Genomic DNA, 25,805 nt, shown 5'->3' with positions numbered 1-25,805 from the left:
CATGTACACAGATCACACATGTACATACATCACACATGTACACGGATCACACATGTACACGGATCACACATGTACACGGATCACACATGTACACGGATCACACATGTACACGGATCACACATGTACACGGATCACACATGTACACGGATCACACATGTACACGGATCACACATGTACACGGATCACACATGTACACGGATCACACATGTACATACATCACACATGTACACGGATCACACATGTACACAGATCACACATGTACACAGATCACACATGTACACAGATCACACATGTACACGGATCACACATGTACACAGATCACACATGTACACAGATCACACATGTACACGGATCACACATGTACACAGATCACACATGTACACAGATCACACATGTACACGGATCACACATGTACACAGATCACACATGTACACGGATCACACATGTACACAGATCACACATGTACACGGATTCTGTATTGAGACTGGAGCTGGTTGATTCTGGTTAAATCTGATGTTTATGTCGAGAGCAGGATTCAAACTGTAAACCTTCTGATCAGAGGGCAAACGCTCTACCAACTGAGCCACCGTGCCCTGTTCTACACACTCATCAGTCTGGAATGTTCTCACTGACAGAGTTTAGGAGACGCCGGAATGTTCTGTGAAATACTTGGAGCTGATTGGTCGAAGTGTCAGTGGAACAAGGAGAGAAAAAGCTTTTGTTAAATCCACAAATGAACTGACTCCTCCCTCGTGTTCTGGCATGTTGTGGGTGTGTTTTGGCTTGTTCTGTCGTGTTCTGGCGTGTTCTGGCGTGTTTTGGCGTGTTCTGTCGTGTTCTGGCGTGTTGTGGCGTGTTTTAGCATCATGCTAAACTCCCGCAGACACAAACTAAACTGTCAAACTCTGGACTAAAGACTGTACCATGAGCTGAGCGTGGCCATTTTGGAACGAGCCCCCAGAGTCTCCGTTTGTGTCGTCCTGACGATCCACAACACGACACTTCACCGCCTCCTGCACCTGCAACACACACACAGGGTGAAGAGGAGCAGGAGGAGGAGCAGGAGGAGGAGGTGGAGGAGCAGGAGGAGGAGCAGGAGGAAGAGGAGGAGCAGGAGGAGGAGGAGGAGGTGGAGGAGCAGGAGGAAGAGGAGGAGCAGGAGGAGGAGCAGGAGGAGGTGGTGGAGGGGGAGGAGCAGGAGGAGGAGCAGGAGGAGGTGGAGGAGCAGGAGGAAGAGGAGGAGCAGGAGGAGCAGGAGGAGGAGCAGGAGGAGGAGGAGGAGGAGCAGGAGGAGGAGGAGGTGGTGGAGGGGGAGGAGCAGGAGGAGGAGCAGGAGGAGGTGGAGGAGCAGGAGGAAGAGGAGGAGCAGGAGGAGGAGCAGGAGGAGGAGCAGGAGGAGGAGCAGGAGGAGGAGCAGGAGGAGGAGGAGCAGGAGGAGGAGCAGGAGGAGGAGGAGGTGGTGGAGGGGGAGGAGCAGGAGGAGGAGCAGGAGGAGGTGGAGGAGCAGGAGGAAGAGGAGGAGCAGGAGGAGCAGGAGGAGGAGCAGGAGGAGGAGCAGGAGGAGGAGCAGGAGGAGGAGGAGCAGGAGGAGGAGGAGGAGGAGGTGGAGGAGCAGGAGGAAGAGGAGGAGCAGGAGGAGGAGGAGCAGGAGGAGGTGGAGGAGCAGGTGGAGGAGCAGGAGGAGGAGGTGGAGGAGCAGGAGTAGTAGCTGTTGTAGTAATAACAGTAGTAGTTGTTGACGTAGTTGTAGTAGCAGCTAATGTCGTAGTATTAACAGTAGTAGCTGTTGCAGTAGTAGTACTTATATTTGTAGTATTATTAACAGTAGTAGCAGTAGCTGTTGCAGTAGTAGCTGTAGTAGTACTTATATTTGCAGTATTATTACAGTGAGTCTGATGCTCTGATCTCGCTCCAGCACAAACATAAATTCAGTCGTCACAGAATTTTTAAGTTTTAGTTTTTGTTTCAGTTTCGTTTTTTCGTTCTGGGGAAACTTTTCCATAAACGTGTGATTTATTTTTCAGGACACACAGTCTGTGCTGCTCTGTGTCACAAAACTTTAAACAGCTTCAATAGCAGCATTAGCATTAGCATATTAGCATTAGCAGCATTAGCAGCATTAGCAGCATTAGCATTAGCATTAGCCGACAGGTCACGTGCAGATAAATGTTTATTTTCTGGTTGATTCACTTTAGACTCGTGTCCATCAGAGACAAACTGTTCAGTTTTAAGTAAAACATTTTATTTTGACGATTTGAAACTGATTTTCTGAGGCATCAGTTTGATTTTCATATTTTATGTTTAATTCTTCTCCAGTCGGTTCAGTTTGGACGACCCCATGGAAATATAGAGTTAAAGTCATACTACGGAACATTCTCCAAGGGCATAGATACGCTGTGTGTCATAATGTGGAAGATTAAAGCCAAAGGACATGGAGACGAGCAGGTGTCAAATAAGAGCCAGGTTTGTGGAGATGCGAGGCAGAGGACAGTGCAATTAAAATGATCCAAAATGATCACTTCCTGTTTTTTTACTTTTAGCTCCCTCCATGTGTGTTAAATCTAACTGTCCCGTAGAACGTCCCGTAGAACGTCCCGTAGAACGTCCCATAGAACGTCCCGTAGAACGTCCCATAGAACGTCCCGTAGAACGTCCCATAGAACGTCCCGTAGAACGTCCCATAGAACGTCCCGTAGAACGTCCCATAGAACGTCCCGTAGAACGTCCCGCCGTCCCGCCCCGTCCCGTCGTACCTCTCTCCTCAGGATGCAGTGAACCATCACAATCACGAATCCTTCCAGCGAATCAAAAACAGCGAAGAGGATCTGGAAGAGGGCGGAGCGTCGGTCCGTGATCGCCAACACCGCCGACATCCAGGTGAGCGCCAGGAGAGGCAACACCACGCACGAGCTCCACAGCGACGCCCTGCAGGATCAGAGCGGAACAGCAGTCAGGAACGACAAAGACTCGGCGTGTTTCAGCGGATTTATTTAAGAGTTAGCATTAGCTGTGACTGATCCATGTTAACGTAATGCTATGTTAGCTGTTTCCATAGTAACAGATTAGGTGTTTTTTAGCGTCTCAGTCATGCAAAAATAGATAACATCACAACGAATACTTAAACTACGGAACAAACGGAACAGACAGGTCCAGTTTATAAGCTCAGAGCTGACAGACATCCCATGCAACGATGGAGCAGAGAGGAAAGAGAGGGGTCAGGGGTCAGGGGTCAGGGGTGAAGCAAAGGATGCACAGAACAACAGGAGGAGCCGAAGAAGGAGGAGCCGAAGAAGGAGGGACAGAGCAGAGACAACCTCAACTACGGATAACACCATGGCCCAAAATACAACTGGATTTATGGGTCAAAGTTCTGGAAATGTGGCTCTACTTTTGGTCTAAAAACACGAGGAAAAAACTTTGGATTTGAAATAATTGACTGTTTTATTAAAGGTCCACTATGGAACTTTTCTGGTGTAGAGGCTGCGTGATGTTGCTTTGCCACCAACTAAGAATAAACCAACTACATGTTTTTAAAGGGATTTTTAACCCGAGAAAGAAGGTCATGATTTTGGATTTAAATACTGTATTTTCTGGACTTAAGTGTCACTTTTTCATAGTTTGTCTGGGGTGAGACTTATATGTGAAATGATTAAATATATAATGTCACATCTTCATTTTCCTCTGGAGTTGGTGGATTTGTTCAGAATCGACACCGAGGACGAAGAATTCAGTGGATTTATTGATTTGGAGTGAGATCCAGAGTAAACTTGTTATTTTATTTATCTGATTAACTGTTAATATCTTACGTTAACAAACCAGACACGTGTTCAGTTCTGTCTGTGCTTCAGCTGAATAAATATAAATGTGTTAAGTTAGCATTAGCGTTAGCATTAGCGTTAGCGTGATGTACTGATATTCAGCCTGTTGTTCCACATTTTTTTATTATTATTAGAACTTGACTTTAAAGATAAAATGTCTGTTCTTGGTCTCGGATTTTGCTAAATAAATTCCCCAAAAATGTGACTTTTATATGTTTTTATGTTTTTTTCTTCATTATTATGCTTTTTTTTCCACTGGTGCGACTTATACTCCAGAGAATAAGGTAATTCACTTTATTACAGGTGCAACTTTTGGTGTCACTTTGTCTGAAATGTTCCGCAGTATGACATTAAATCTGTCTGTGGAGAGAAACACTTTTAACTAAATGCAAATGAGATAAACAGGTAAAGTAATGACATCTCCATGGAGACGAGCAGGTGCTGTAACCTCAACCAGAAAAGTCCCAGAGTGGATCTTTAAGGACAGCAATTATTATTAACTCAGTTCTGAAATAGTTTAACTTGTTGGTAAGTTATTATTTTTTTATTTTTTTGCAAACAAATTAATAATATTTTTCTCCTATTTTTCTACTTTTCTAATTTGATCTTTACAGTGATGTCAGACTTTATATTTACTTTATATTTATTTTATATTTACTTTATATTTACTTTATATTTACTTTATATTTACTTTATATTTACATTATATTTATTTTACATTTACTTTATATTTAATTTATATTTATTTTATATTTACTTTACATTTACTTTATATTTACTTTATATTTACATTATATTTATTTTATCTTTATTTTACATTTACTTTATATTTATTTTATATTTACTTTATATTTACTTTATATATATTTTATATTTACTTTATAGTTTTAAAAGACAAATATCCATAATGTTTCTTTAGTTTTTCATAAACGACAAATGTTTGTAATTTAAAAATCTGCAGCTAATATTTATTTAAGTGTAAAAGTGTTTTGGGGGGCTCCACAGGGGGGGTCCACAGGGGGGTCCACAGGAGGGTCCACAGGGGGTCCACAGGGGGGTCCACAGGGGGCTCCACAGGGGGGGTCTACAGGGGGGTCCACAGGGGGGTCCACAGGGGGGTCCACAGGGGGCTCCACAGGGGGGGTCTACAGGGGGGGTCTACAGGGGGGTCCACGGGGGCAAAGGGGTTTGTGGTCCCGGGCCCAGGGTCAGAAACTCGTTCTAATAATTTATATTAGAGGGGCCCATATAAGCATTTTTGCCCCGGGCCCCCAAATTCCTGTTGACGGCTCTGACAGTTACATTTTTTTCATGAGGTTTACGTTTTGTCTAGAGCCGATGAACCAAAACATGAACGCCCTTCGAGACGACTGTTCTTGTGATTTTGGGCGTGACAAAAATAAATGAATTGAATTGAAGTGAATTAATGTTATAATAATTAAAACATTTTGAAACGTATGAACACGATTTGTTCTTTTTATTACTTTTTTCTACAGATATTGTCAAATACAGAAGTTTAAACTCCAGACTCGGGCTGTTCTGTTTTGATCTGGATTTAGTCCAGATTAAGTCTTGGTCTAGTCCAGGTTTAGATCCAGTTTTAGTCTCAGTTTTGGTTTGGGGTCCACTCGGTTTAGTCCTGCCCCCGTTTGTGTCACGGGCTGATGATAAGTTAAGATAAGATAATCTACTTTAATAATATCAATAAAAGTATAAATATATAATAAAAGACTGAGATCATCTTTAGTTTTATGTTTAATTATGTTTTGTGTCGCCACAAGGAAAGAAAAACATGACATAGGACAGAGTGAGTGAAGAAGAGGAGGAGAGGAGGAGAAGAGGAGGAGAAAGAGGAGAAAGAGGAGATAGGAGGAGAAGGAGAAGAAGGAGGAGAAAGAGGAGAAAGAGGAGGAGAAAGAGGAGAGAGGAGGAGGAGAAGAAGGAGGAGAAGAGGAGGAGAAAGAGGAGAAAGGAGGAGAGAGGAGGAGAAAGAGGAGAGAGGAGGAGGAGAAGTAGAGTTAAAATAATTAGCGGGACTAACATGGCGTTACTGGTAGCTGTGGTGGAAACGTCAGCCGAAGAGATAACTCCACACTTGGCACATTTGAGCGTCATATTGTACAGAGGCACTGCCATCTGACTGAAAAGTCAAATACACACACTGTGACGCACAACAGGAAGAGCACACAACACACACACACCCACACACACACAACACACTGTGACGCACCACAGGAAGAGCACACAACACACACAACACAACACACACACACAACACACACACACACACTGTGACGCACAACAGGAAGAGCACACAACACACACACACAACACACACACACACACTGTGACGCACAACAGGAAGAGCACACAACACACACACACAACACACACACACAACACACACACACACACTGTGACGCACAACAGGAAGAGCACACAACACACACACACAACACACACACTGTGACGCACAACAGGAAGAGCACACAACACACACACACACACAACACACTGTGACACACAACAGGAAGAGCACACAACACACACACACACAACACACACACAACACACTGTGACGCACAACAGGAAGAGCACACAACACACACACACAACACACTGTGACGCACAACACACACACACACACACACTGTGACGCACAACAGGAAGAGCACACAACACACACACACCCACACACACACAACACACTGTGACGCACAACAGGAAGAGCACACAACACACACACACACACACACAACACACTGTGACGCACAACAGGAAGAGCACACAACACACACACACCCACACACACACAACACACTGTGACGCACCACAGGAAGAGCACACAACACACACACACAACACACACACACACAACACACTGTGACGCACAACACACACACACACACACACTGTGACGCACAACAGGAAGAGCACACAACACACACACACACAACACACACACAACACACTGTGACGCACAACAGGAAGAGCACACAACACACACACACACAACACACACACAACACACTGTGACGCACAACAGGAAGAGCACACAACACACACACACACAACACACACACAACACACTGACACACAACAGGAAGAGCACACAACACACACACAACACACACACACACAACACACACACAACACACACACAACACACTGTGACGCACAACAGGAAGAGCACACAACACACACACACAACACACACACTGTGACGCACAACAGGAAGAGCACACAACACACACAACACACACACACACACACACACTGTGACGCACAACAGGAAGAGCACACAACACACACACACAACACACACACACAACACACTGTGACGCACAACAGGAAGAGCACACAACACACACACACAACACACACACTGTGACGCACAACAGGAAGAGCACACAACACACACACACACAACACACTGTGACGCACAACAGGAAGAGCACACAACACACACACACAACACACACACAACACACTGTGACACACAACAGGAAGAGCACACAACACACACACAACACACACACACACACACACAACACACACACACACAACACACACACAACACACTGTGACGCACAACAGGAAGAGCACATAACACACACACACAACACACACACTGTGACGCACAACAGGAAGAGCACACAACACACACAACACACACACACACTGTGACACACAACAGGAAGAGCACACAACACACACACACAACACACACACACAACACACTGTGACGCACAACAGGAAGAGCACACAACACACACACACAACACACACACTGTGACGCACAACAGGAAGAGCACACAACACACACACACACAACACACTGTGACACACAACAGGAAGAGCACACAACACACACACACACAACACACACACAACACACTGTGACGCACAACAGGAAGAGCACACAACACACACAACACACAACACACACACAACACACTGTGACGCACAACAGGAAGAGCACACAACACACACACACACAACACACACACTGTGACGCACAACAGGAAGAGCACACACAACACACACACAACACACACACACACTGTGACGCACAACAGGAAGAGGCACACAACACACACACAACACACACACAACACACTGTGACGCACAACAGGAAGAGCACACAACACACACACAACACACACACAACACACTGTGACGCACAACAGGAAGAGCACACAACACACACACACACTGTGACGCACAACAGGAAGAGCACACAACACACACACAACACACACACACAACACACACAACACACTGTGACGCACAACAAACAGAAAGAGGCACACAACACACACACAACACACACACAACACACTGTCACACACAACAGGAAGAGGCACACAACACACACAAAACACACACTGTGACGTACAAAACACACACAACACACTGTGACACACAACAGGAAGAGAGGCACACAACACACACAACACAAACAACACACACAACACTGTGACATACACAACAAGCAAGAACAGAGGCACACAACACACAACCACAACACACTGTGACACACAACAGAAAGAGATGCACACACACAAAACACACTGTGACGTACACAACAAGGACATATGCGCACACACACACACACACACCCCATACATCTACTCACCACCAGAGCACACACACAGACGCACACACAACCAGGGTCACACCCCACACACACAAACAGATACAGATGCAGAGCACGCACACACACACACACACACACACACAGAGCACACACACACAGAGCGCACACACACAGAGCGCGCGCACACACACAGAGCGCACGCACACACACACACACACAGAGCGCACACACACACACACAGAGCACACACACACACACAGAGCGCACGCACACACAGAGCACGCACACACGCACACACAGCGCACACACACACACACAGAGCGCACACACACACACACACACACAGAGCGCACACACACACACATGACCAGGGCTGGACACACACACCTTTGTCGTGTGGTTCTACAGTGTAAATTAAAGGTGCACTGTGTAACTTTCCTGTTGTCAGGTCCAGAACCTGCTCGTCTCCATGGAGATGTTTTTACTCTGCCTTAAATGTTCAACAAGCACGTGACAGGTCAGCTCTGTGGAGAGGCGACTCCGCTCTGTGAGAATCATGTTTTTCTACGAGTATTTATTTATTTTTTTTAACACTTGAAACTGAAGGCGACAGAGACAGAGTTTAATGCTTTACTGTGGAACATTCTTGGGAAAAGCAATAGCGTATCCATGGAAACAAGCCCTGGCAGACACCACATCAGAAAGGTTACACTATAAACCTTTAAGACGGTGCTGGTGCTTGTGTGAACAGATTATAAACGTTGTGTTGGAGTAAATCGTGTTTAATCCAGTTTTGTGTTTGTGGATCTTAAATGATTAAAAAGTCTCCAGCCCTTTTCAAATCACACACACACACACACACACACTCGTTCAGCGGGTCACAAGGTCAGTCTCTCTCTCAGGGCAGCGGCCAATCACAGGCTTCAGAGCAGGGGCGGGGTCTTGAGGGGGCGGGGCCTTATCGGGACAAAGTTTTGATTTGAAACTGCAAAATGTGTCAAGAAATAAAAATGAGTCCAACCTCAAGAAAAACACAAAATAATAAGTGTGTGTAATAATGTGTGTGTGTGTGTGTGTGTGTGCTCCTTATGTAACCTCATGCTTCACTCTCATTGGCTGAGTCCACCTGTCACTCATTTAGGACATGATCAAACCAATAGGAGAAGTGGGCGGGGACATCATAAACATCTGTCCAGGTTGGAAAAAATGATTTAAAATGGACTGATTCAGTTTAACGTCTTATAAAGTTCAAGAATAAAAAGTGTAAATATCCAGACAGTTTAACAAAATCAAAATGTAATTAAATCAATGAGAAAAAAAAAAAAAAATTAAAGTCCACTATGTAACTCAGAATCCTATTATTTTGCCTGGAAAGTTCCACGTTACGACATTCACCTCGTCTCGCAATGATTCAGTTAGAGTAATTTTTATTAAAACAACCAAAAAAGAACAAAACACTTAAACTCACACATCCTTACAGTAATTGAGCTCGCTTCTCCACAGATCTGACCTGTAAATCCACAGACATACAGTCGATGCGTTTCATGTCGTACGGCGAAACACTCCAGGCAAAACAACAACATCTCCATGGAGACAGCCGAGAAACGGGCGTGTCCTTCAACATCCTCGCTCCTGATTGGCTCTGGTTGCTATGACGCTCGCACTTCTCTGCTCCAGATTAGCCGCTGTCACTTTTAGCCTCGTGAGCCTCATTTGGAGCTGACTCTGTGTTTTTAAAGCGTCTCTGTTACATCACACTCTATTGATCTGCTCCTCGTCCACGTAAACGTCTCTGTCGTGTTTTATTTCATCATCTGCGCTCGAGATTATTTGAGCCAGAGGACGTCCCACTGTCCACAGCGTCCAAATGAACCGGGAACGCGAGATTTCCACGAATAATCCGCCTCCATCGGGCTGTTTGCTTCCTGCGCCGTTTATAACTGAATGTATTGATATCGACAAGCCATAACGAACTCATCTGTTGCCGTGCCGACTCTCGCTAAGCAACAATTAAAGCTGGAATCGATTTTTGCAGCCTCTGGTCACCGGGATTAAAAATCACATAATGGAAGAAACTCAATTCCCGCTAAAAGGGCAGTGGGGCTGTTAAACGCAGGCCTCGGGCGCTCGTATTAAAAGACAATCAACGCTTTTGGAAATACGACATGGTTTTCTCAGACTGATGGGAAAACAATTGTATAAGTCAGATGCAATTGTGATTCGAAAATAAAAAGACCTTTGGAAACATTGGGGTTAAAGCGCAGACTGTTTATATGGACGGACGTACAGTAGCTAACGCGCTAACCGCCGCACTCCAAACAGGAAGTGATCACGGGCTCCATCGCCTCTACGCTCTACACCATCCTGGGGTTTTTATTTCACTCCAGACTATTACGTACGACTGTTTTGACTTTAAACGTGTGAATGTTTGAATTATATTTATGCAGCTCAATATTCATCGTGTGACTTTTTCTTTACTCTGACATTTTTGATAATTTTTTTGGCAATAAAATCAGATTTAAGCCGTAAAAAGTTGAAGTAATGACGTTTATGACTCATTACAGATGGAAACTAAAGTGTGACTAAAAGGGGGCGGGGCAAAAGCTCTTAACACTATTACATATCCCATTGTATCTGACCCTGCACTCACAACACTCCACCTGCAGGGGGAGCTCATGCACAAACTACTATTTATGAAGAAAATAGACAGGAAACAATGTATTTATAGTTTTATAAACTTGTGAATTTGAGTTTAATCTGCCTTTTAAAAAAATGTGTGACTCTATGGGTCCTGTTTAAATATGTGACTCTTTAAACGCGCGGCTCTTTAAATGTGTGACTCTTTAAACGCGCGGCTCTTTAAATGTGTGACTCTTTATTTGAGCCAGTTCCTTCAGGCTTCTACTCCGCTCAGAGTCCTGAGGTCAGAGGTCAACTGACCCAAAGGCTCAAGGGGTGACAGAGCCTTTTCTGTGGCAGTGCCCAGACTATGGAACAGCGCCCTCTGCTGGATCCCCTCAGTGTTTAAAGCGCCTCTTCTCCCTGGTATTTAACACAGGACACAGGTGTTGTGTTGTTCCTTTGTATTTTTGATCTTATATTTGTTTTGTGTTTTATGTGAAGCTCCTCAGATCAAGATGTTTTAAATGTATAAATAAAATGTAAATTAATTCATCTGGATCTATTTAAGCTGTGATCAGCTTTAGTCTCTTTAAGGACATGTCTTTGTCTTTGGTCGAAGACGTGTGACGATTTTAGACTTAATTAATTATTGATCCACAAAAGAAATGACTTTTATTTTATCTTTTACATTTTATTTTCTAAATCAGTGTTTTTATTAAAAGTCTTTATGTTCATGAATCTCTGGTGGAGGGTCCCTCATCCTCAGAGAAATGTTTCTGCTCTGTAATGTCTGTCAGTGCGGCTTTAAACTTATGCATCTCCATGGAGACAAGACGCTGAAGCCACGAGACAAGGTAAAGGTTAGATCTATGAAGAGGCAAGCCTGAGTAAGTCTGTTTTTGAAGGTATTTTTAAAGCAATAAAAACATTGAATAACACGGTGGAACAGAGATCGATCAATGTTTTTTTTTTTTTTGTGATACCGATTCTTTAAAATACAGAGCAACTGATGACAATAAACTCTAAACGCCGATATTTTTGGATCGATATGTAGGGCCGATTCTGATTCTTTTCTTCAAATTATGTAATGTAAATTTACTACAAACTCAGATCAGTCGACTCTACCAACTGAGCCACTGTCGCCCCCTGGTGGTGTTATCGATCTCTGTGTGTTTATCGGCAGCAGATTGAACAGAACAAAATATATACACTAAAAAGGCCAAATATCGGCTCGATATATCGGCCAACCAATCTATATCGTCCATCTCTACTGTGGAACAAACATCTGCCCTGAGCAGGTGGTGGACCCCTCACCTCAAATGTTCCCTAGTGCCTCTTTAAACACTGGCTGTAGTTGAATTCCTTGTTCTCTCAGTGATTCTCAGAGGCGTCGCTCTGACCTGAGCCTCTGGAGCTTCATTAAAAACACAGTTTAATTACCTTCATTTGGCCTGAAGGGGGCGCTGTCCGGAGCACAAAGACTTTTATTAAGTTTAAAACTGGAGCAAATCAGCATCTGCACGAAAAGAGGCTCAACAGAGAGTTTAGCCCCGGGTTGGGTTTTCAATGGGTTTATTTTATTTTAGCGTCAAAAAGATGCCAGATGCCCTTCCACAACCGTCAAGGCTCAACTCCCACAAAAAAAAAAAAAAAGATCTGACAAACCACAACAACCGTTTAGAGAAATGTGAATGAATCAATAAACTAATAATATTTAAATCTGTCCTAATGTTTCCCACACAGACCTGGAGTTGTGTTTTGTTTCATTGTCACATGTTTAACACACAAACCTGCAGATTTAGACTGAAAACACTCTGTTCCACCTTGTGATGTCATCATGTGGTGATACAGGAAGTGCTCCACTGTGTTTTTAAACTCCACACACCTTCATTTATAGAATCATTTGGATCATTTCAGTCCTGGAGTTGTCTCTTATCTCGACTGAACTAAAGGTAAAAGGAGGAGTTAATGTGAAAACTTGAAAACTACCACTTGATGACATCACAAGGTGGAACAGAGCAAACAAAACACAACTCCAGGTCTGTTTTTGAGGAGGAAACAGTGTTAGAACATGGATAAAAGCTACAAGAGTCAGTTTTGTGTGATATAAGACCCTTAAACTTCTGTATTTTTCAGTAAATTTTATTGAAAAAGTAAAAAACAATAACTATCCTGGTATTTTTATTTCATGATTGTGTCTGTAAATCAACGTTAGCAACAGGTTTGATTGACAGTGTTGCTAAGGGCCTGCTCCCGGTTAAACCAGTGGTGTGGGCGGGAAGGGGCGTTACCTTCAACAGTCTCGCTCTTGATTGGCTCTTTGGTTGCTATGATACTCAAATTAGCCCCTACACCTGCTCCAGCCTCCATGAGCTTCGTTTGGAGCTGAAGCTGTGGTGACGTCTCACTCTGTCACTTCTTTACAGTCTGTGGTTGAAAATGAAATTATACAAAAAAAAAAATCTCCTTCCTAATCTGTGAAACCCGGTCCATGCCACTTGACTCTCGTGTCTGTGTTTGACTCGTGTTTGTTTGTCGTGGGCTGAGCTCCATCAGCCGAACTGAAGCTGAACTGAAGCTGAACTGAAGCTGAACTGAAGCTGAACTGAATCATGGCTGTATTTGAGCGTAAACATGGTCTTTATGTAATCATGAACAATCTCTGGAGTCGTACAGATTATTTCACAGTCGGCCTCCTGACTCTGCTCAACCAAAACAACTCCACCATTTTACTACGACCTATTTACACCGAGGAGCAGAGCACTCTGTGATGTCACGAAGTGAAAATGTCACACTTGATTTGATTATAAAGAAACGGACTCGACTCCTGATTTAGACCTGGTTTAGTCCTGGTTTAGTCTTGGTTTAGTCCTGGTTTAGTCCTGGTTTAGTCCTGGTTTAGTCCAGTATCTCACTGCACAACCTTAAGACCATAATTTCTCATAAAACTACAGCGAAGTAAACAAAATATTTTAATCAATGTCATTTAATTTGCCTCGAATGTTCCACAGTGTGGCATTAAACAAATATATCTTGTATTTATTTGTTTACAGATGTTTTTATTTCTCAAAACTGCCACGGAGACGTGTATTCTTACTCTGAGCAGGCTCACTTCTCCACAGATCTAACTTGTAACTTGGCCTGGTGATGTGGCCAGCTTGTCTCCATGGAGATAGTTAAGTTGAATGCCGTACTGTAGAACATTACAGGAAAAAACTCAATAAAATACACACTGAACTTAGAGGCGCCATTTTGAGGACTTTTGACTTTCGATGATTCAAAAGAGCCAAGATTTTTAGTTTTTCTTTGTTGCTCTGGATGTTTTTCATCACTCTAAACCAAAGACTGTGAATATAAATGGACATAGCTAACATAGCTAACATGCTAACGCCGCAGTCCAAACAGGAAGTGATAATGTCGCACTTCCTGCTCCATCAACTCTGGCTCCAATTCACTTTCTATTGTAAAACTGTCTCCTCTCTCTGTTCCTGCTGCTTCAGACTCATTTTGGTCTTAAATGTTCGTATTAACCCTCTACAACAGCCTCGCTCCGGATTGGCTCTTTGGTTGCTATGATACGATTTTATCAAACAGGCAAAACATTTTCTCAAATTTCTCTCTCGTTTAAACTCTCTCAAAGTTCAAACCTTCGTAGGCGTCTTTGTCGGTGCAGAACGTTTCATCGACATTGTGGGTTTTGTCGGGGAGAAAACAAATCACAAACGTACAGCACTTCAGAGTCACACTGAGATCCAACGTTTATGTAAATTTGTCTGAACACATTCTGTACTGGACAGGAGACACGGCACGGAGGAGACTGATGGACAATGGTCTACAGTCCAACGGCCAATCAGGACGCACGACACAATGGTCTACAGTCCAACAGCCAATCAGGACGCACGACACAATGGTCTACAGTCCAACAGCCAATCAGGACGCAGGACAGAATGCATGTTCATACACTGTAAAAAAAAAAAACATGTAAAATTGCACAAAAAAATCCACTAAACATTGAGCCCGTGGAAGGTGAACCGTGATATAACGAGGGACTGACTTTCTTTCCTCCTCCACTCGCCGCTCGTCTTCATTAAACAAACTGAAGCTGAGGGCGGAGACTTAACCTTTACACAGGAGCTAATTAAGAGTCACGCTACAACTGTTAGCTTCATTTTCTACGCACAGTTAAACCACGGCAGCTGTGGGACTAAGAGCAGATAATCAACTCCACAAACATCTCCGTGCACAGGGTCTGAACTCAACGTGAAATCAAACATTTGAGACGAAAAGTAACTGACGGCCGGGACATCGATCCTCAGGAAAAACGACGGGTTTGGACACTTCAGACAAAAAAGATATTTGTTTGTGTAACTTTTCCACCACCTGCTCGTATCCATGGAGATGTTATTGCGTCGTGCGGAATGTTACAGGTCACATCTGTGGACCGTCGTATTCGTCGTTTAACATTGTCATTTTGAACACGATTGGTCATTTGAGAGACGTATGTTTTGAATTGTTAATCGCTATGGCAACAGTCCTGACTCCTCCTCATCCTCCTGACAGAACATAAAGCATAAAGCAACACCAGGGACTGAACCGTTGAACCTCTCAATACGAGGCCGTGGTGCTGTGCCCACTGTGCCACCTCAGCCCCAAACAAACACATTCAAGCAGCTGCTGTTTCCTTTAAGTCAAATGTGCTTCATAAAAAGGACTGTACCGGATTTTTACCAAGTGTTTGAGCAAAATGTGTCCACCATGTGCTGCAGCTATCAGGAAGTGCACCTTTGCATGCTATTGTTAGGTCTTTGAGAACTGTAAAAATCAGGTGCAGCTCCTCTAATGTGTTCACTATGTTAGAGTCGCTACAAAATGAGAAAATCTAAACCAGTGTCTACGGAGGGAAAGCTCACAGCTGATTGGTTAAGAGAGAAAAGTGGGAGGGGCAAGTATTAATCTAGATTTTCGTTTTACCCAATCACAGATGACATGGGAGGGGGCTTCTGGGGCAGAGGAGGTCCTGATTGGACAGCCCTGAGTGAGAGAGAGGGGATTCGGTGCAAACTCAAACAATCAGACAGCAAAAAAACACACAGGTCAAAGGTCATCAAAGAAAGAAGCAAAACATTTGATCAGAGGAGAGAAAGAGAAAGAAAGAAAGAAAGAGAGAAAGAGAGAGAACAAGTGACACAACAACAGTCCACAATGCTCATGGGCACAACACAAAGGTGCGTGGTGCTGTGAGAGGAAGCGGATTTCAACTAAAAGCAAATGTATTTTTCTTGTGTGAGACGTGAGGGTTTATTTTTAACACGTTCAGAATTTGAACAAAAAAATAAAGAAAAAAAATGTTTAAAAAAATCAATTCTTCCGTTTGTTGAACTAAATTCAGCTCAGATCTTTATCAAAATCACCACATTTGAAGCTTTTAAGACTCAAAACCTGTGACAAATACTTTTAATTTTACTCTTTAACTCTGACTCTTAAGTATGTTTTTTTCATGTGATACTTTTACTTGAGTACTTTTAACTCTGGTACCTGTACTTTTACTTAAGTAACATAACAAAGTACTTCCATCATTTCACGGGACAAAGTGCAGATTTTATAAGTGATGAAACATCACACGAGTCCACGAGTTTTTATTTAAATAAAATGTTTAGTGTTTTTAATCTAAACAAAGTGTTTAATGTGTTTTTAATTTAAATAAAGTGTTTAAAGTGTTTAATTTAAATAAAGTGTTTAACGTGTTTTTAATCCTCGTGGTTTAAACTCTCGGCTCGTTCAGGTTCAAATGACGGGGCCGTTGGCAGAGTGGTTATCGTCCTGACCAGTGTGGACACAGACCCCACTCTGTGTCATAAAACACTCTGTGTACAGTAGCACGTTAGCTAACTGTGTGTCAGAGCTAACAGTCACTTTATTAAAATCAGAAAATAAAAAATAAACAATTAAAATTCAAATGAATAAAAATAAAAACTATAAAATTCATGTTTCTATGTAAAATACTTTTACATTTTTTGGTGTTTTAATGTTTATTATGCCCGAAAATTAGCATTAGCATTAGCATTAGCATTAGCATTAGCATTAGCACTGAGACATGTCTCTAAACACAGAAGTGTCTCTGGTGACAGGCAGAGGACAATATTTATTCATTTTATCGTGACTCGTCAAAAACCTCATCAAGATAAACCTGGACAGGAAGTAGTGTCGCTAACAGGAAGTAGTGATGCTAACAGGAATTTTATCTCCTGTTTCACTAATTGTTTTGTCACAGTAATTAAAACCAAAACAATTTAACATTTAAAATCTGCTTCCTTTCACCAGAAATAATAAAAAGCACGACACAGAAGTTCACACCAAAACAACAAACTTAAAAACAACAGTGAGATGTGGTGTGTTTGTGCAGGACCAACAACCAGCGACTTTAAAACAACCAATAAAAAACACTTTGACTACGGCTCGTCCAATCAGAGCTTTGGATTTAGTGCGTTTAAATGTGGAGATCTGAGTGTGGTTGTTGTTAAAATAGTGACAGTCGTACATGAGCTGGTTGTGTAAATGTGTAGCTCTGAGTGTCGTTGTTGTTAAAATAGTGACACAGTCGTACATGAGCTGGTTGTGTAAATGTGTAGCTCTGAGTGTCGTTGTTGTTAAATAGTGACACAGTCGTACATGAGCTGGTTGTGTAAATGTGTAGCTCTGAGTGTCGTTGTTGTTAAATAGTGACACAGTCGTACATGAGCTGGTTGTTTAAATGTGTAGCTCTGAGTGTCGTTGTTAAATAGTGACACAGTCGTACATGAGCTGGTTGTTTAAATGTGTAGCTCTGAGTGTCGTTGTTAAATAGTGACACAGTCGTACATGAGCTGGTTGTGTAAATGTGTAGCTCTGAGTGTCGTTGTTAAATAGTGACAGTCGTACATGAGCTGGTTGTTTAAATGTGTAGCTCTGAGTGTCGTTGTTGTTAAATAGTGACAGTCGTACATGAGCTGGTTGTTTAAATGTGTAGCTCTGAGTGTCGTTGTTGTTAAATAGTGACAGTCGTACATGAGCTGGTTGTCGTTCTCTGTGTTGGAATGAGCAGTGACAGAGCCGTACCCCGCTCGTTCCTTCAGCTTCATGTCAGTGATTCCGTCTTTGGACACGAGTTTATTAAACACCAGGATCCCGATCACCATGTTCACCTGGAAAACAACGCACAAAAAGAATAAACGTGAGGATCAAATTAATGTTATACTGTGGAACATTTCAGACCGAGCTCTTGCATCTCCATGGAGACGAGCAGTTTGGCTCCGAACGGTAATTTGGACGTTCAAACAGTTTTGCAGCCGTTGAATCTGAGCGTGTTTAATCAATACAACACATGCTTGTCTCCATGGTGACAGAGGGTCAGTTTAATTCCCTACTGTGGAACATACGAGGCAAAACAATCACTTTTCCATGGAGACAAGCAGATAAAAGTACATAATGCACCTTTAACTCAAAATACAGAAAATAAATGTGTGGTTTATTAAAGGGTCGTCAGAAGTATCGAAAATCAGACACTAATCGATACTAAAACTTGAATCAAAACTAAGAGCGAGGCTGTCGATGGTCACGCCCATCAGGAGCGGGCGCTTAGCAACGCTGTCAATCAAACCTGTCAATCAAACCTGTCAATCAAACCTGTCGCTAACCTCGGGAAAAGAAGGCGCCTCGTTTCAGAGATTTCAAAAGCCTGTATTTGTCTCCATAGAGATAACAGATCAGTTTAATGCTCTACTGTGGAACTTAGTAGGCAAAACAATAACTTTTCCATAGAGACAAGCAGATGGTAGACTCCAGAGAAAAGTACACAGTGCATCTTTAAGCGCTCAAAATACAGAACATAAATCTGTTCTGTCTGTGATGTTTTGTGGCCCTTTTGGCAATTTGTAAATAAAAACAATTGTTTTGAAGAATTCTCCGTCTGTGGGCCGTCGCAGTGGGCCGCCGCAGTGGGCCGCCGCAGTGGGCCGTTGCAGTGGGCCGCCTGACTTGTCTCTCCTGCCAAACCAAAACTAAAGCTTTTATGAGCGCGGAATCTGAAAAATGCTGGTGTTGACGTGTTTGGAGGAACAACATGCGCTAACGGACAAGCTAACACGACAACGACAGCGCTCAGGCCGCGGCGTTCACTCTCGTTTTTTCTTGTCCGCTCTCGTTTGCACTCGTTCTCTCTCGTTCGCTGTCGTTCGCTGTCGCTCTGTCGTTCTCTCCTTTTATGAATGAACTTGATCCATTTTAACGTGTGAATATTTGCAGTGTTTGTTTTAGCAGCAGCTGCACAGACGGGCCCCTGCGTCGGGCCCCTGCGTCGCTTTACATCTCAACAGACTTAGAAATTATGTATTTAGCAATTATGTAAAACAAAGAGGATTCAAATTATTAATAAGTGCAGCTGTTGTTCCAGACGCAGACGTCGCAGAGAAATGTGTTTGTGAAAAGACTTTACGGCGGCTGCACTTTGAGACGAGTCTGAAAACGACCATTTTATTTTCATGTTTTAATGCAACGTTTTCTGATTAGACCTGGATTCACCTAAAGACGCCGGGGCATTCGGTGCATTTTTTCATCTTTGCTGCTCTTTACATCCACGTTTGTCTCCATGGTGATGTTTTTGCTTTGTCTGGAATATCCCACAGTACAGCATTAAACATACACACGTTACATTTATTCAGTTTCATTAAAAATAAACCGTGTGTTGTCACAAATTTATCTCCACAAACAGAGAGAATTGGTTTAAGTCGCTGGTAGAAAAGTTACACGGTGCACCTTTAAGTACAGAATCAACACAGAAAAGAAACAGTGGCATAAAAATGTGAACGAGCTCAAGTTAAACCAAAGGAGAGACGCTAACGCTAGCACTAATTAGCCTCTGATACGGTCGTGTGATAAATATATCGACCAGTGGGAGCCCAGCGGGTTAGCATGTTAGCGTGTTAGCATGTTGTTTTGTTTACTCTTTGCCAGTGAGTTACGATGTGTTTGGTCCTGAGCTCTGTGTGACACTTTACAGATGGAAAATGTGCAAAAGGAGAGAGTAAATACCAGAACGACGGCGGCAGCAGGTCCCACGAACGCATAGAGCAGACCCCCCTCCAGAGACAGCCAGCAACTGAGGACAGAGACGTCAGAGGGTCAGAGGACAGAGACGTCAGAGGGTCAGAGGACAGAGACATCAGAGGGTCAGAGGACAGAGACGTCAGAGGGTCAGAGGACAGAGACGTCAGAGGACAGAGACGTCAGAGGGTCAGAGGACAGAGACGTCAGAGGACAGAGACGTCAGAGGGTCAGAGGACAGAGACATGAGGGGGTCAGAGGACAGAGGGTCAGAGGACAGAGACGTCAGAGGACAGAGACGTCAGAGGGTCAGAGGACAGAGACATGAGGGGGTCAGAGGACAGAGGGTCAGAGGACAGAGACGTCAGAGGGTCAGAGGACGACGGGACACAGGAGAAAATGGGTGAAGCAGAGACACTGAAACATCAAAATAATCAGATAAAGACGCTGGACAAAGATGCAGTGATTTAATTTAGTTTTATATTTTTTCATGAAGGTTTTTTCTCCTGATTCCAGGAGGTTTGTGTTTTGTTTTTATTTTCTCTGATGCTGATCCCTCAGTCTGTCTGAATAAATCACGATGTGTCCGTGTGATTCTAAAACCTCCGAGTCTTAAGGGCCCAGACTTGAATCTTCACATTAATTTATATTAGGGGCCCCGGGTGAGGGGCCTCTTGTCCCGGGGCCCCACATTTCTGTGACAGCCCTGTGTCCAACTGTCAAACTTTTTATAAGTCAATGTTTTCAGGCACGAAATTTGACTTTTAAAAATTGAATTTCACAGATTAAACGTCTGTCGTTTAAATTCATGGGATTATCATAATCTGTAATTCAGTTCATTCAAATTAACCAAATGTGTTATTTCCCCATTAAACCTGTCGCACATTTTAAAGTTCGATATATCGTTGAAGTAAATATAGATGATAAATGATAATATTGAAACTGACACAAAAGTCCAAGAGCAGATTTAAACCACAAAAACTATTTTAAATCTACAATAAAAAAAAATAAAAATCATGAGCTGCAGTAAATAAACAGCAGAATGAAACACTTGAGTTAATTTGGATTTATAATAAATAAAAATAAAAAAAACAAATATAACCAAATTTCCCCAGTAGTGTAAAAAAAACACGAGAAACACTGACTCATAAATATACAACCCCAGCTCCAAAAACACACACACTGAAGCACAAAAACACATTTCCTGTTTCCTGTTGGACTTTCACACAGACGTGGGTGAACGTGGTTAAAGTGGAGGTAAAGGTCGTGGTTAAAGTGGAGGTAAAGGTCGTGGTTAAAGTGGAGGTAAAGGTCTTACTAGCTGGGCGTCCCGTAGCCTTTGGCTTTAGTAAACCCCACAGAGACGGCGACGACCAGAGCGGGGAGGCCTGGAGGGAAAGAGTGTTAGCACAGTTAGCATTAGCACTGGGACAGAACAGCTGACGACAATAGAAGCCCGAGGATGTGTAGTGTACGAGAGACGACAAAGTACACGAAGAACATGACAAAATACACGTAGAACACGACAAAATACATCTACAAACAAAATACATCGACAAATGGACAAAATACAAATTAAAGCTGTATCTGTCGTATTTCTGGCCATTCTAAAGTAAAAGAAAAACTCAAATCTGTAACTGGATCAAAAGTTTCAGACTGAGGTTAACCTACTTGGACAAACAGTTTCTCTGTTTGTCCAAGTCTCGTCTTCAGCTCTGGTCAGATTATTCTGGACACTGTCTTATCCTCTGAGACCTGGCGTCCTCATATGTGGACAACACGTTTTTGGCTTGTCTAGGCCACAGTGCAAATTATTAGATGAAGAATAACAGCAACAAGAAGCAACAATGTAAATATATTATATATATTCATTTTTAACAGTTTAGAAATTTTTGAATATTTTATTTAAATTGTTTTTGTTTTTCTTCCTGCTCCTGTCTCTTCACACAAGACACTTTGTTCCAAGAGGCACATTGGTTGTTTCTCATTTTGTTTTTAGATTCAGGACAAATGTTGCTGTTTTCAGGGTCTTAATAAATAGTTTTTGCAAATCATTATTTAAATGTTTTATCAAAATGAGTAAAATGTCACATATGAGGACATTTGATTTGCATAATTTTTTCTCAGAAACTACATAATGTAAAAAGATAATTCTTTGTTTTTAGACTCATCTGGTCCAATCAGAACAAATAACAAAGAGAAATGAATAAAGCGACGCAAGAGCTCGGGTCTCAGGAGGATATATCTGTGTGAAGGAGGAGCTAATGATGCTGAAGCTAACACACCTGTTTGTTCATAGTCTCTGTTTGTTAGCTTGTTTCTTAGCTTGTTTGTTAGCTTGTTTCTTAGCTTGTTTGTTAGCTTGTTCGTTAGCTTGCTAGGTCTGAGCGTCCTTAACTGCTCTGTGCCTGGGTCATGTTTTTTGTGTTGTTTTTGTGTGTTAGCTTCAGTGTCGTTAGCCTCAGATAAACACCGGGCCGGGGACGATACTGAACGTTTGTGTGACGATTATCGTGGCCAAAATAATTGCAATTAACGATAAAAATTAAAGTTATTATAGACAGAGAATATTATGGATGAGCAGGTCCGGGTCAATGAGCCTCACATGGGCCCCCTGTAAAACAAATTAACAGGAAGAGGGTCCAATTCTGGGCCCCCTAAGACGATATTAAACCATATTATTGTTTATCGTCCCATCCCCAGATAAGACAGTGTCCAGCAGGAATCTGACCAGAACTGAAGAAGAGTTTGTGAAATTATTGATCTGAAAACTCATGTACAGATTCAAAATTAGCTAAAAAGTTTATAATGTGTAATGTTTTTTACTTTTAAAGAGACTGTAAACACTTTTTTTTTCACGTTTCAGCAAATATTTCCCAAAGTACAGACGGTAAATACTCAGATTTTTATACAGTAGTAGTAATAGCAGTAATAGTAGTAGTAGTAGTAGTATTTTTTGTCTTTATTATGGTTGAATATTACATCTACCTAAAAACAGCTGAAAATCACTTTATAAAAACAACATTATCAGTTTCAGTTTCATTCTGGCCTTAGTTTTTCGCGTTTTTATTTTTTATGAATGAAATAGCGATCACAAAGAACTCACCCCATCCGAGACACAAGAATCGTTTGCGTATGATCCGGTTCTTGAGTCTCCCCGTCACCGCCATGTACGACTGCCACGCCTCAGTCAGAACCCAACAGAACGAAGACAAGAAGAAGAAATGCAGGAACGCAGCGATCAGCGTGCACAAGATCTGAAAGAAACAAACACAAACACGTCACAAACACAGAACCAGGAAGTGCGCGGGCGGAGACGAGCGCTCTGATTGGCTGTTACCTTGTTCCGCGTCTGTGTTTGTCCAATCAGGATGAGCGCGTTGGACGAGATGATGGAGAGACAGAAGTTTATGAGGATGACTGAGCGCTCGGAGCGGATGTACCTGCACGAAACAAGGTCAAAACAGACTTCAACTGGACTGGAATGTCATTTATTTTGTGATTATATTTGAGATTTTGGTTTAAAAAGTCAGATTCTGTTCTTGTTGAGCGTTTCAGAACATGAAGGGCTAAAAACACAAGAGTGATATTGAACAGCCATAAACAGAATAAAAATATCCTTGAATCACTGAAGAAACAAACAAACAGAAAAACGTCACTAACTCATTTTATTGTGATTTAAAGCAACTCAAATTTTGGGCATCTGGGTTAAATTTTAAACAGCTGCTGTTTGACACGTGACCAAACGTTTGGACTCACGTCTCGTTCATCCATGTTTTTTATTTATTTTTGCGACTTTCTACACATCAGATACATGATATACTAAGGCGTTTTATTGTCTGACAATCCAGAAGTACATGGTTAGAATGCTAGTTGTTATCAGCTTTACCATGACGGTGTCTGAAAGTTGTGCTTATAAACTCATCATGGTGAGTAATTATGATGCTCTGAATAAGGTCAATAAGGAGGAACTTTGGACTAAACTGTTTAACATGAACATGGTAAAAATCAGACACACGGGTTTATGTTCACGTCAGAGGGTCTCAGGTCAAACACTCGAGTTCACGTGGTTCATGTCGTTCACGTGGTTCACGTGGTTGGGCTCAGACTCACCTCCAAACAGAGACGTAGATGATGATGAGGAGGAGCAGCGTCAGTGAAGACACTCCACAGCCCACGATGAGCGTCACAGAAGGAACCAGCCCGGCTTTATCCATGTTCTGAAACAAAGAGGAAAGGTCAAAGGTCAAAGAGGAAAGGTTTAAGACCGGCTCTTTGTGAAGAAAGAATCAGAATCAAAGAGTTTCTTCCTGACTCTGGAGATGAGTGTCTTGCAAAAGGGCACAACAGCAGCGTCACAGAAGGAATCAAACCATCAACTCTGAGGTGAGACACTGATTCACTGGATTTACTCCTTTATGTATCGACGTATCGAACGACAAACAACACAAAAGGTCAAACAGTCACATGACACAGGTCTGAGAGGAACAAAAAACACAACGGAAACACTTAGCAACGCTGTCAATCAAACCTGTTGCTAACCCTAGCAGGAACGACCTCGGGGAAAGAAGGACCTGATGTGTCTGTTATTAATGTTCAGATCTTGATTTACAGACACAACAGTGAAATAAAAACCCCAGGAGTCGATGGAGCAGGATGTGCGCTCGTGATCACTTCCTGTTTGGAGCGCGGCGGTGGCTAGCAGGTTAGCTCTGTCCATTTATATAAACAGTGTACGAGTCCAGACTTGAAGAATACAAAAGCAGCGCCCCCTGTGGCTAAGAGCTCACCCGCAGAACTGGGTCAGGCCTGGTTCAAATCCACAGCTGCACTTTGTCCGCGAGACGGTTTAAAGGGTCAGGACTGAGGCGAGGGACATGTTTTCACTTTCACAGTATTTAACCTTCACTTTCTCTGGAAATAAATAGAACCGGACAGAAGCGAGTGTAATATTTAGCTCAATACGAAGGAAGCTGAGAGGGTTTTATTTTTCAAGTAGCAGAAAAGGTGAAGTTGCAAACCTTGGTAAAATGAATAACGAGTAAATCAGAGCAGAGCGAGGGGCATGAAGAATAATCACATTTAAACGACGATTAACACTATTAAGAAATGAGAAAAAATGGATCTATCTGATGCAAATTGGAGTCTGGACTTGTGTTTTGTTTCATTCACATGTTTGAGTCGCACTTTATTATTAGTCTGTAACTACAAAACTCAAAACGCGACGTTCCACCTCGTGATGTCACTTCACGTCTGGACTCACAGACACGAGATAAAACACAGACACGTCACATCGACCAAACAAACGCCTCTGTGTCTGCGGATGAACCTCCTCAAAACCTCATCAGGCCTGGTCAGTATTACCCATAATGCCTTTAGTCTGTGTGTGTGTCAGTCTGTCCCAGGGCAGCTGTGGCTACAAGAGCATCTGACACCACAGAGTGAAAAATGCACCGAATTATGAAATAAAAAGACTATGGCGTTATTATTATCATTATTATTATTATTATTATTATTTTATCATTATTATTTTATCATTATTATTATTATTATTATTATTTTTATTATTTTTATTATTATTATTTTATTATTATCATTATTATTATTTTATTATTATCATTATTATTATTTTATTATTATCATTATTATTATTATCATTATTATTATTATTTTATCATTATTATTTT

General features: G+C 42.3%; 1 protein-coding gene and 1 long non-coding RNA gene across 4 annotated transcripts in view; one reads left to right on the top strand and one right to left on the bottom strand.

Annotated features, from left to right (window-relative positions):
- The window catches only part of LOC117384375 (adhesion G protein-coupled receptor B1-like), a 74,247-nt gene that overhangs the window by 13,233 nt on the left and 35,209 nt on the right, over nucleotides 1-25,805 (bottom strand). For 2 of the 3 annotated variants that reach the window (XM_055227691.1, XM_055227693.1), the window contains exons 4-12: nucleotides 24,232-24,338; nucleotides 23,459-23,561; nucleotides 23,225-23,375; nucleotides 21,437-21,506; nucleotides 20,107-20,173; nucleotides 18,136-18,221; nucleotides 5,860-5,958; nucleotides 2,754-2,925; nucleotides 924-1,019 (exon numbers count right to left, since the gene is read on the bottom strand). In XM_055227691.1, the coding sequence (XP_055083666.1) occupies nucleotides 924-1,019; nucleotides 2,754-2,925; nucleotides 5,860-5,958; nucleotides 18,136-18,221; nucleotides 20,107-20,173; nucleotides 21,437-21,506; nucleotides 23,225-23,375; nucleotides 23,459-23,561; nucleotides 24,232-24,338 (951 nt within the window). The remainder of the gene's footprint in view (nucleotides 1-923; nucleotides 1,020-2,753; nucleotides 2,926-5,859; nucleotides 5,959-18,135; nucleotides 18,222-20,106; nucleotides 20,174-21,436; nucleotides 21,507-23,224; nucleotides 23,376-23,458; nucleotides 23,562-24,231; nucleotides 24,339-25,805) is intronic. The other variant, XM_055227692.1, reaches the window with a different exon arrangement.
- LOC129456878 (uncharacterized) lies at nucleotides 6,812-7,154 on the top strand. The gene is made up of 3 exons (XR_008648997.1): nucleotides 6,812-6,850; nucleotides 6,928-6,988; nucleotides 7,117-7,154. It is a non-coding gene; the product is annotated as an uncharacterized LOC129456878 (long non-coding RNA).

The sequence above is a fragment of the Periophthalmus magnuspinnatus genome, chromosome 16 (assembly GCF_009829125.3).
Source record: "Periophthalmus magnuspinnatus isolate fPerMag1 chromosome 16, fPerMag1.2.pri, whole genome shotgun sequence".
In the NCBI taxonomy this organism is placed as follows: Eukaryota; Metazoa; Chordata; class Actinopteri; order Gobiiformes; family Gobiidae; genus Periophthalmus; species Periophthalmus magnuspinnatus.
This window is presented reverse-complemented; position numbering and strand designations above follow the sequence as displayed.